Consider the following 12,347-nt stretch of genomic DNA (forward strand, 5'->3'; position numbering starts at 1 on the left):
AGCAAAGCCAGACCACCAGAATAATACTGATCCACACGCTTCAGAAGAGCCTGAGCAGATTTGATTATTGTGAAAACAGTTGACGTGCAGTTGGAATGTCCAAATATTTCATAAGTGGTGGTTTTGGGTCCTGTTGGACAGGTGGGAACCTGGGAACAGAGCAACAATTGGAAGGATGAGGCTTTGATGGTGTTTATCTGATCTTCGTGAAAGATTCCAGTGTGTGAAGGGAATGTAGTAGACATTTCATTCCCACACAAGTCATGGTGAAGAGGAAAATGTGTCACTTGTCTTGTTTACCTGGTGACACAAAGGAAGAAAGAGACTCGCCAGAAGGTGTGTTTATATGTGTTATGAGGTTTGTCTAGGGAAATAATTTCTCCTTTAATTACTAATGTTCATTCAGATGCTTTTGATTTAAGTGGATCTTCTTTAGACCTTTTTTTTTTTTTTTTGGGAGTCATTGTAATTGGCTAGAATTGAGTTTGTGTTATTTAATCTAAGGATGATGAATATTAATTTAGGGATGTGCTGATATAAAAATTCTGTCCAATACCAATAAGCTATTTAGTTTGTTTGGTTGATAACTTATATTATGATGTTGTATTTGTGTATTTTGAATATATAAATTAAAAACAAAACACCAAAAATGATTATTTCAAATGATACAAATGAATTTAGGCAGTGCAAAATTAAGGTACAGAATGAAAATTGGATATTAATTTTGAAATTTGCTAAAGATTACATTTAACATTATTGTTGTTATGTGTGTTTAAAATAGTTTAAGTGAGATGATGGCTAAGGTAGTAAAATGGAAAATTACACATCCACAGTTAAATATCCAATACTGACTGATGAAGAAAAATTATATACAAAATAAAAATGTCTAATATTGTCTTTATGTCTATATAATCAATATGGTACCATTTAGAAATAATTTCTTCAACCAGGGTCCAATTTATATTTTTTTAATGTTATTTATCCACGTATTGTAAATGGATTATGTCAGCAAGAGAAGAATAGAAATGTAGAAGATATCGAGAAATGTATAGGGTTTATCGTACCAATAGTTAGCTGCAGATGTTATTTTTCTGTCCTCTCTCCATCTGATGGTGGAATATCCTGCGGAAAATAAAAAAAATTCCTCTTCCCTCAGTGTTGAACAGTTTCTCTTCCTCCACGCTTGGAAGCAAGGAGGTTTTTACTTTCCATCAGCATCAACAGAAATCGCCGTGTTTAAACTCTTCACTGATCACAAGACAAACAAAGAATACTTGAATAATTAAAATCTGAAATGCTTTTGAAATATTTACATCCTAACTTTGCTCAGAAAACCTGTTTGCTATACTCTGTTTAATTGCGTTAATCATTTACTTCATTAAGCATTTAACATTGTAATTCTTATTAAAACTACGCTGTTGCATTCAGTTTTATCAAAGAGAAAAACCATCAGAGTTCTCATAAAAACCTGAATCCAGAAGTTTTTCCTCTCAGTGGAGGTTTTGGGCTGGAGGGCAGAACATGTCCTGATCCGTTACCCGGTCTTGATGCTCTCTCTTGCTGGGCACATCAAAATAATTCTCCCTTCAGCAACGCTAGTGGCCTCTGAATGAATTTTACATAGCTGAAATACTTTAGTCAGTCCAGAGAGTCACAGGTGGCTTTTAAGGTCCTCTCAGTAGTGCAAATAGTTTTTCATTTTGGGTTGGAGTATCTCTTCAATTCAATTTAAAACAAACCTGGCTGCGTTCAACCTGCCCTCACAGGGAGATGGGGAACTGCTGTGGTTACACAATGCTCTGTTGTTTTGTGTTGGACATGTAGTCACATTAAAGTTTTGTTCTGTGTTCATGTAACTTGCTACTGACTTTCCGTTAAGATGATAACTTCAGACTTTTGACTCTGATTTACATGACTTGTTTGTTTACATTAACATCCTATCTTTTCTAATCTAAGTAGGTGTATCTCTGGTCTAAGTGTCTTTCTGTTTGTGTTCTTTCCTATCGTTTTTCTTGTTCAGATGTGGGCTGAGTGGGTCCATTTGGTTCCTGTCCTGGCTAAAATCCACAGTGACTGGTGTGGTGTTAAGTGTAATCTTGACTGCTCTGTCTTCACATGTTGTGTCAATGGGGTGTTTTTATGGCGATGATGTCTGATAGCCCATGACAGAGTCATTGATAAGAGACCACACTGATTATATACAAGGAAGGAAATCCATGAATGGCTAATCTAGAAACTGTTTATCAGCGCTGAAGAGCATGATTATTTTCTCTTTCTCTATGATTTCCAGTGTGATATAGCCATGACCAAATTAGAATGTTGATGCAAATGAGTCAGTGAATCAAAGTTTTGAATCAGTTAAGCAAAACAGATTGAACTGGTTAAAAAAAAAAAAATCAAGTAGCATGCAGTACTTCTAGGCTGTATAGAAATGTAATGTCAGATAGATTTAACAAGTCTATTTTTACAGACTGCCAAAAGCTACACAAAAGAGAAGCAAATGGATCCCTGCAATTCACAGAAACAAATGGACAGCAGGCAGCAAATCACGGATTTGCAGTTATAATTTTATGTTAATATGTTGAATTTTGCGGTAAAATCATGCCCTACATTGTATTTGTTATAGTATTGACAACTCATTAATTAAATATTTAGCATCTTATATTCTGCTAAACTGGATGTTGTTAAATAAACATTGACAAAAACTTTATAGGCCAATATATATATATGGTAACATTGATATAAGTGATCACCCAGATTTAAACCAACCTATTTTGTATTTACAATATGTGTTCACAGTAGACATGTGCTGGTATTCGATAATGCGATATATGACGGTAATGAACGTGCACAATGTTGTTATCCTGGGCACTTCTAAATACCGTGAATAATTATATATTACAAATTATTCCAAATTTGGAATGCATGTTAGGAATAATTTTCCCATCAACTGGTCAAATTGCACAACACCGCTGTATGCTGCTTGAAAGATGCCTGTGCACTCTGATGTGAACAAGCACGCATGAGAAGCACATGTGGAACACGTGAGTGACGTTATGAATGAAAGCACATTCACTCTCTGACAGCAGATGGTGCTAAACTGCAGAAAATGCAGCCTTTACCCTGGAAACCCCATAAATAAAGCAGCTGCACTACTTTCTAAAATTGAATTAACTATTTTTTTAACACTGATTAATAACTTCTGTAGCAAATGTAGCTATTGCTCATTGTGAATGTTAATGGTTATCTAATGAGATCTTATTGTAAAGTGATACCTATTGGTCTTTATAGTTCTTTTGCATTTTAATCTGCATAAAACTTTTAACTTTTCTATATTTTTCTGTATTGCTTTATTGTATTTAAATGTTCAGTTATTTTTGTTATAAGAAAAAAATTTATTAAACCTGTTATAACTGTATTATGACCAATTTAGATACTTTAATAATACCGTATACTGTGATAAATGCATTAGCAATTAATCGCAACAGGAAAATTTGATGCCGGCATATCCCTAGTTCACAATTAAATTTGCAACTGTGCTGCATTTCATAATCCAGTCTGTTCCTTATGGATAAAATCATGTTTTGTTTTTTTTTTACTCAGAAATACTTGTTTTGTCTCATAATGCCATTTCTTGTTGACTTTAAACGCGACAGACAAGTGAAATGGAACATCATTTACATCATTCCAAACCTTTATTGCTTTCTTTTTTTTTATGTGGAACATAAAATAATGTATTTTGAAGAATGTTGGTAACCAAAAATCTAATGAATGTCAATGGGAATTGGTTTGTTACCAGTGTTTTTCAAGACATCATAGTTATTTGCACAGAGGAAAGAAAGTCATACAGGTAGGGCTGGGCGATATATCTAACGATATGGCAGAAAAGTGAATATATGATGACACATGAACAACTTTTGTGGTATTAGTTTTTGGTGGAGGAACATATTACCTACTTTTGGATTTGCATTAGTAGGAGTGAGTGTTTCACATGAAACCTCACTTATTTATAATCACTTAAACATAGTTTGTGACAAACTATGAAAGATACACTAGAAAAGAGAACTCAGATTTGTCTTTTCTCTTCAAAGACTCAATGTAAACACAGTTATTAAGTCTGATATTGTTTCCTGGAAATACAGTTAAAATAATTCTAAAATGCTTTTATCTTGAGTGGTCAGAGAGTTTATCCTTCGAGAACTGCAATATCCTCTGTTAAATAAATTAAACAATCACTTATTCATTCATGGCCTGAGGACAACTGCACCAAAGTCTTATAATGGGATTGTATTGCTTAAATTTTAAACAATTACATTTAAGATGCAAATGCAAAGACACCATCTCTAAAATAGACTTTAATTTAGAAATGATGTCTGTAGATTTTATGTCTTTGTACCCAACTTTGACCTCTTCTAATAATTCCTGTTTCTCTGCAGGGAGTCCCTCCAAATCTGTGTCCACCATGTCCCTTTCTGTGCGCCCCACGCGGAGGGTCGTCACCAGATCCATCACTAGGAGCCAGTCCTTCGCCGGAGTCAACGATAAATCTTACAGGTCAGTGTTAACATGTGCATCCATAAACAATCAACATGCATTAGGGATGGGTGTAAATCAAATACTCATGTTATACTAATGATTTTAATGTCTATTACCCTAGCCTAAGGTTAACTTGGAGCAAGTGCTTGCAATATATGTTATTAGCCTTTTCAGTTATGACCATTTAACATCTTTAAAGGCAAGTCACATCTGACAGGACGTCCTGTGGAACCACCATGCGTTTCCTAATAGCTGCAGGCAGCAGGAAAGCATGGACGTTTATCATTGTCTACAAAAAGGCTTTGCTCAAACAAAACAGGGGACAGATTGTCATGAAAATCGGTGTTGTTTTTGTAGCCAGTAGATTTATACACTCCACACAGACTTTGAATCATTTTCTCTTTTTTTATCTGTTGAATAAATAAGTGTTGTTTTTTTTACAAGCGTATGTGTGCTGTGTTTTAAATGTAAGTATTTGGCATCGTGTTAATTTTTTAGAGGGGCAGAGTGGCTCTTGAGCACTGACTCTTGTGGTTGATGTAGTTTGATTCAAAAGCATGTAGAGCTCTCTTCAAACCCCTGCTGTTGAAATGGAGCAGAGACAGAGAAAGCATGAATTATTAAAGAAGGCCACTATCAGGACAGCAGGGAGGAACACCGATCAAGAGATTCTAAAAGAATTAACATTAGGATGAAAGATTGACACATGAATATGGGAATAACATTGGTTAAATAACTGATTTTCCCATCATTGCGACTCTTTCTGTGTTCCTTTTGTTACTGTGACTTGCTTTACTGTTATATTTACCTGCAGATCCTGAACTTTCCTCTTTTTTAACTTTTTTGTTGCTTTATCCTCATACAGCTTTACAGGAGTATATTGTGTCAAGATGCATCAGTGTTTCTCTCCATTTTATTGAGCTGTCATCTTAGAAGAGTAATTGCAGCTTGAATCGATCAGCACGAGTGTGGTTCTTAAGCGCTATTGATTTAGATAAGAGATTGTTTCTTTGGCTGCCTATAATACTTTTTGCATTCAAACACCCTCGTCTTCCATTGGTCGAAAAAACAGATCCTATTGTAAACAAAAAGATTACTTCTAGTTAAGGGTTCAATCAAAAGGCTGATGGGAGCCTTTCCATCAGGAAAGTGTTTAAATTAGCTCTAAAATGATAAATGTGTACTTAAGCTTCATGTACCTCTTATGTGTCCTAGGAACTTTTCTGTGTTCAGCACCCCAGCGTGCGTAAGGAAGACCTCCAGAGCAAGCAGGATGTTCACGCTGTCTACTAAATCTCCTCCACCGAAGGTGCCCCAGCCTGAGAGGCTGGACGAGGTGTACGAGGCCCTGAAGAGGGGACTGCAGTATGTACACACATACATGCACTGTGCATTTGCCTATTAGCCATTACAGTTTTAGATGCATAATACACTGTTATCAGTTGCTCACACAGAGCTATTATAAAACATGATTATACACAATACATTAGTCATTGACAGTGGCACAGACACTGTTAGCTGATGTATATACTTCTACAGATCCTACCTGCAAGTCCATCAAATGGAACTAGACAGTCTGAACAGACAAATGAAGGAGTCTAAGAGAAACTCTCGCTTGGTAAGTCTATACGAAACAGACACACACACAAAATATAAATACATATATTTATGTATTTAAATTTCAATCCGTTTCAGCAGTTTTTAAAACAGCACTAAGTCATTCAAATCTGAGCATTTTTCTATCTTTATTGTCTTAATGTTTGATATGTAATATCTCTGTTGATCTTTTCTAGGGTTTTTTGTATGAACTTGACAAGGTGAGCGGTGCTTTATTTTCATCTGGCTGTAGTTTTGGTTTAGAGACTCCATTAAAAAAAGCTTGGCACCTTCAACTCTTATTTCATATTATTGAATTGTTAATGCCTCTTGATAATATTTGAAACATTATAAATGTTGTTCTCTGTTCTCTCAGCAAGTGAAAGTAATTGAGAGATTTATGAGACGGCTGGAGTTTCATCTCAGTAAGGTAAGCCTGTTGTTAACTGAAATGCAAATCATTTGTAAAGCATAGTTATGCAAATATTTTAAATGCGCAGGTGGTACAAAACCACCCCAAAATGTACTATGCATGAAATTTGTAAAGGTAGGATATATTTTGAAAAATCTTTGTTTGGAAAACAATTACTGCAACGTTTCAAGGTGTAAGGCTTGTTTCTGTTTTCATTCTACTTGATTAATATACCATCTGACATTTTCTTTCTTAACCTGATAACTGTCACTCACGTTTTTGAAGATAGACATGATTGTGCATGATACAAATAAAAATATTTGTAATTCATGACTGATTTTATTGTGCCATTTACATGGTAATGCAATGTCTGATTTTAAAATGGGTTTTAAAGGATTAATTTTGAGATTTTATGTTTTCAAGTGATATATAACTTCTGATGATTTCTAAAATGTAATAGAGAAAAAGGCAACGAGGAAGTCTTTTTTTTAAACAAAGGTCAAAGCTCCTTTTGTAATGTAGATTTCTGAGGGTGCACTCTTGTCATAAATTGATCTGTTACTTTTCCTACATAATCTTTAACAAAAAATATTGGTATAATATATATTTGGGAGTCTTAGACCTTTCCAACGATATATAGTTTGTCAAGATTAGATTAAATTTGATTGTAATATAGTATAGTCAACGTGGGCGTCCCGTATACGGGACGGGGTGACATTTAACAGGTTAAAGGTGCTGTAGGGAACTTTTGTAAAAATATATTTTTTACATATTTATTAAACCTGTCATTATGTCCTGACAGTAGAATATGAGACAGATAATCTGTGAAAAAATCAAGCTCCTCTGGCTCCTCCCAGTGGTCCTATTGCCATTTGCAGAAACTCCATCGCTCCCGGTAAAAAACAACCAATCAGAGCTGCGGTCCGTAACTTTGTTTGTGTTCAAAATGTAGAAAAATGTATATAATAAGCGAGTACACCATGAATCCATTTTCCAAAACGTGTTTTTGGCTTGTCCTGAATCACTAGGGTGCACCTATAATAAGTGTTTATATTCGGACTATTTTAGATTGCTTCAGGGATACCGCGGCGGAGTAACCCAGTACCTTTGTGATTCTTCATAGACATAAACAGAGAGATATAGTTCCGGCTACGATGTTCTTCTGCAAGACGCAAGCAGTTCTGTTTATTAACCGCTAGAGCGTCAAAAGTTCCTTTAAATCATTCAATCAAAACCTTACAGCACATTTTATATTTCAAAGAACTTTGCATTTTTAACTAGATTTAAAAAAAAAGTCTAGAAGTGAAATATTCCTTGACCTCACCAGGATGTGCCACTCATGTCAAAACAGAGTTGCATGTGTTTTGTAGCTCAGCAGGTCTGTTCTTGTACAGATGTCTCTGTGTTAGTGACTGCCCTTGCATGGCCCACTGGCCCCGATAACAGCCTCTGTACGGTTGTGCGCATGCATTCATGCACGTACATGTCTGCGTCTAAACAGTGACTTTTTTCCTTATATATAGTCCCCTACAGGATAAAACAGCAAAGCGTAATTCTCCCCTCACTGGGGACACATTCTCAGACAGATTTTTCCCTCCCTGTGTATACACACATATATGTTCACACTCTGCAGGAGACACGGGTCACAGGCAGAGGAAAGCTTTAAGGGCTGCTCGCATTCTTATCTTGTTTGGGGAGCGGTTAAACCCTCCACTAGACCTGTTGGAGTCTGAACTAACAGCCTAAACTAACCCAAGCCAGCTGCACTACAGGAAGAGACCTTCCTCTCGATCCTCCTCTTCCTCTCTTTCCTTCACAGCCTCATTTCATGTGTTATTAGTGTGTGTTTTATGAGCGGAGGGCGCTGCAGGGAGTCTCCTTGCTTTTGCTGGGTCAGATATGTTGGGCCTCTATTTTAGTGGAGGAGGGGCAAAGTGAGAAAATACCCCTTAATATTAAGTGACTTTTCTAAGCAGTGCAAATGGCAGTCCCATGTCTTTGCAGGGATGGTGGTGTTGTTTTGGCCATGGCTGGCCTACGACAAATGTGAATGAAGAGGCGTGTTGTTATCAGTTTTGTGTAGCAGTGTGTATTAGCAGAAGAGGCGCTTGTCATAACTCTGTGAAACTTATGACTATCCCGTTGACTCCCTGCCAGTATTTTGGAACACATTCACTGGACGGATCGTAACCACCTCCAGATGGACACACTGAGAGGAATATTTTCCTTCTCTCACTTTATGTCTTTCCTTCGTCCCCCTTTCGGTTATTGCATGAAACCTTTTAAGGGCTGCAGACTCTTTCGTCCCTGTTCTTGCCTTCAGTCTCGAGGATTGTGTGTGTTTGAGTTACTCGACTTGCACATTCATGTGTGTGTGTACAACCAGTATGAGGAGTTGGGTCATTCTCATGAATTTCATATACTATTGGGTCAGTTAGATAAAAAAATAAAAGAAATAATACTTTTTATTCTGCAAGGATTCATTAAATTGATCAAAAGTGACAGTAAAGATAACTTCTAATTCATCAAATGTATCATGATTTCCAGAAAAATATTAAGCAGCACAACTTTTTTCAATATGTATAATAATAAGAAATGTTTCTTGAACCAGATCAGCCTTTTGGAATTATTTCTGAAGGATCATCTGACACTGAAGACTAAAGTAATGGTTGCTGAAAATTCAGTTTGCCTTCACAGAAATAATTTACATTTTAAAATGGGTTGAAATATAAAACAAGTTTAATTATTTTTTATTATACTTTTTATTTTTATTTTTATCAAGTTATTAGGGCCTAATTTTACCAACCCAGTCACTATACCTACAAGAAAACCTCTGTATCAAACAATGAAATTAAACAAAAATGCATTATTAACTTTATGAACTGTTTTTGTTCTTTTGCTCAAGCAGTGGTGTCACATATAGAAATGTCTTAATTTATAGCCTTAATTTTAATTATAGCGTACATATAAGAGAGCATACATGTTCAGTAATTTTTGCCATTTTCTGTGATTATCCTCAGCTGGGTATTGCTTATAGTCATAATCCTCCTTACACACCTCCCATGCCCTGCTGAACATTCTTCCAGTGAAGTGAATGGCGCTTAAATACTGTTTGCATTTTTTATAATTCATTCATACTCCTTTACAATGGACAGCTCATTGTTTTCTAATCTCTGAATTGCAGGACTCGTGTTGTGAATAATTACAGAATACATTTGTAAAGATAACGTCTTATATCATGAACGTCTGCGTAAATTTTAGTTAACATTTAACAGTTTCCTGCCTCCATTACTGACTTCCACATTGTTGATAGACCTACTCAAGGTGTTTTGGATAGATCAGTCAAATCTAAATTACTTATATTGAAGACAATGACACCCAGCAGGAAGTACTTGGGCAAGAAAACACTTTACAACAAGATGTTGTGGTTTGTGCATGTGTGTGTGCATATGTAGTTAATCAGTCAGTGTCACCATCTGGATGTAGACTAAACTGTGGCTACCTCAAGTCATAAAAATACTAAACTTTATTGGAAAATGTAGCTTAAGTAGCAGCTGTGCTTTGAAACATGGAACATATTTAGTTTGTAGCTGCTCTAAGATGGTCATTATTTCATTGACCAATCACCATGTAACCAAATCAAGATTGACACTGGTATGACCAGCTAGTTTGTTGCTGACTGAAGGGGCAAAAAATTATTATTCCAAAAATCTAAACATCCTCAAAAGCAAAATACATGTAAAATGTAAGCTAATAAGAATGGCTTTCCATGTAATGACCAGCTATAAACCGACTACCATGTTTCAAAACACTGCTCAAGATGGGCTGTTCAGCAGGAGATGTTGTTGAACACATTTGTTATGAACACACATCAATGTTCTGTATGTAATTAATATATTTTCATTGATTGTAATAAACACTGGGGTGTTGCGCGTGTGTCTGCAGATTGACGAGCTCTATGAGGCCTACTGTATGCAGCGCAGACTGCGAGACGGAGCCGATAAGATGGTGAAGGCTTACACTGCCTCTCCAGGCAGCAGGGAGGCCAGAGAGAGTCTGTCTGAAGCTAACAAGAGCTTCAAAGAGTACACAGAGGTAACAGTGTTTAGTTAGATGAAAGTATGGGTGGAAGAGGAAGGAGAATTATGAACTTTGTCAATAAAGACAAGAACAAAGTCAAGATTTCAGAAAACAGTTTACATATGATTTAAAAGGGTTCAAAACCCTTTGTGAATCCACTTTAGAGCTAATTATTATTTCAGCTTATCGTTAGTAACTTAAATCCTCTTTTGAACTTAAATTCACATCTGCTTAGTGTTACTTCAAGTTTAGAATTTAAGAATTACTTCAGTTTAGAGTTTGTGAACTGAAATCCACTTCAAAACTGAAATTCAGTTCAGAGACGTGTTAATAAACGTAATCCACTTCTGAACTGAAATTCACTTCAGCTTAGTGTTTGTGAACTAAATCTAATTCAGGCTTGACATACACTTAAGCATAGCGTTAGTAAAGTGAATTCAATTCAGAACTGAAATGCACTTCAGTTTATTGTTAGTGTACTGAAAATTCACTTTAAGTGTTAGCAAACTAAATTCACTTCTGAACAGAAATTTGCTTTACATTTGTATTGTTAGTAAACAATTCAGAATTGAAATCCACTTGAGTTTGGTGATAGTAAATTGCACCCGCTTAACTTCAATCCACTTTGTTTTTTGTGAACCATGAGGGATTGGAGTTGTAGGTAAATGATAAAATAATTTATTTACCGTGGTAAGATAAACATCAAAAAATTAATATAGAAATTATTTAGCAATACATAGTTCCAGTAAAATTACCACCCTGAAAAAATGTGATTAGTTTTATGACATTATCGGGAAGTTGAGACTTACACTTTACTGATTATGGCTTAGGCCACAGTTTTTTTGCATCCAGACAGATGGATACAGGGCCAAACGATTTGCTCATGGAAATAATGCAGGGAGGCAATCTGATTAAGAGAGACAGCCTTTCCCAGTCAAGTGCTTTTTATTACCCTAATGGTTGCTGCAAGACACACTCAAATGTAGGATTCCTAATTTATCTCCTCCCTCTCCCTTGTGCTGAATACTTTACAGTTTATACTATGTACTGCCTACTATTTTTTTAATTAAGTGAAGAGTAGGCATTATTCCATGATAAACGGTTCAGACTGTAGTGTGCTGCATCATTGTTTCTACACACTGCACACATTTCTCTTGTCCCAGCCACCTTACTCTCTTTACCTCTGTGTTTTTATTTACTCACTGTCTCTGTTTCTGTCCCTGCAGAATATGTGCATGCTAGAGAGTGAGCTGGAGAACCAGCTGGGAGAGTTTCATGTCAAAATGAAGGGTAAGACAGTCTCTGTATGCCAGGGTCCATTCTGCAGTGATTTTAATTAGTAATTTCCTACCCTTTTATATAACATTTCTGGTTAAATATCTGTTTCATGTTCTTAACCGTGTGCTGTACTTAAATAATGATACATGCCTTTGTTTCAGGCTTGGCGGGTTTTGCGCGACTTTGTGCTGGAGATCAATATGAGGTGAGCTGCTGTTATAATTTACTTTCTCATTTATACTCGGCATGAAATCATATTGTGAACAATTTATGTGTGCGCTTAGTTTCATAATCTTTCATCAAAATGCCATTTAATGTAATAAAGATACAACTAGCCTAATACCTGAGTCAACATATCAGTTAACTGCAGACTTGCATTCACGTCTGACTGAATTCTTGAAAGGAATTTCAGCTTTTGTATGCTTTGCTTCGTATGCTTTGCACT

At 35.9% G+C, this 12,347-nt stretch overlaps 1 protein-coding gene across 3 annotated transcripts in view; it reads left to right on the top strand.

The window, feature by feature from the left end:
* The window catches only part of LOC127977037 (rho family-interacting cell polarization regulator 1), a 65,010-nt gene that overhangs the window by 37,438 nt on the left and 15,225 nt on the right, over positions 1-12,347 (top strand). For all 3 annotated transcript variants that reach the window (XM_052581688.1, XM_052581687.1, XM_052581685.1), the window contains exons 2-9: positions 4,437-4,554; positions 5,752-5,901; positions 6,076-6,154; positions 6,330-6,353; positions 6,509-6,562; positions 10,490-10,639; positions 11,851-11,914; positions 12,064-12,107. In XM_052581688.1, the coding sequence (XP_052437648.1) occupies positions 4,463-4,554; positions 5,752-5,901; positions 6,076-6,154; positions 6,330-6,353; positions 6,509-6,562; positions 10,490-10,639; positions 11,851-11,914; positions 12,064-12,107 (657 nt within the window). In that variant the 5' untranslated portion in view covers positions 4,437-4,462. The remainder of the gene's footprint in view (positions 1-4,436; positions 4,555-5,751; positions 5,902-6,075; positions 6,155-6,329; positions 6,354-6,508; positions 6,563-10,489; positions 10,640-11,850; positions 11,915-12,063; positions 12,108-12,347) is intronic.

Source organism: Carassius gibelio, chromosome B18, assembly GCF_023724105.1.
Source record: "Carassius gibelio isolate Cgi1373 ecotype wild population from Czech Republic chromosome B18, carGib1.2-hapl.c, whole genome shotgun sequence".
NCBI classification, from domain to species: Eukaryota; Metazoa; Chordata; class Actinopteri; order Cypriniformes; family Cyprinidae; genus Carassius; species Carassius gibelio.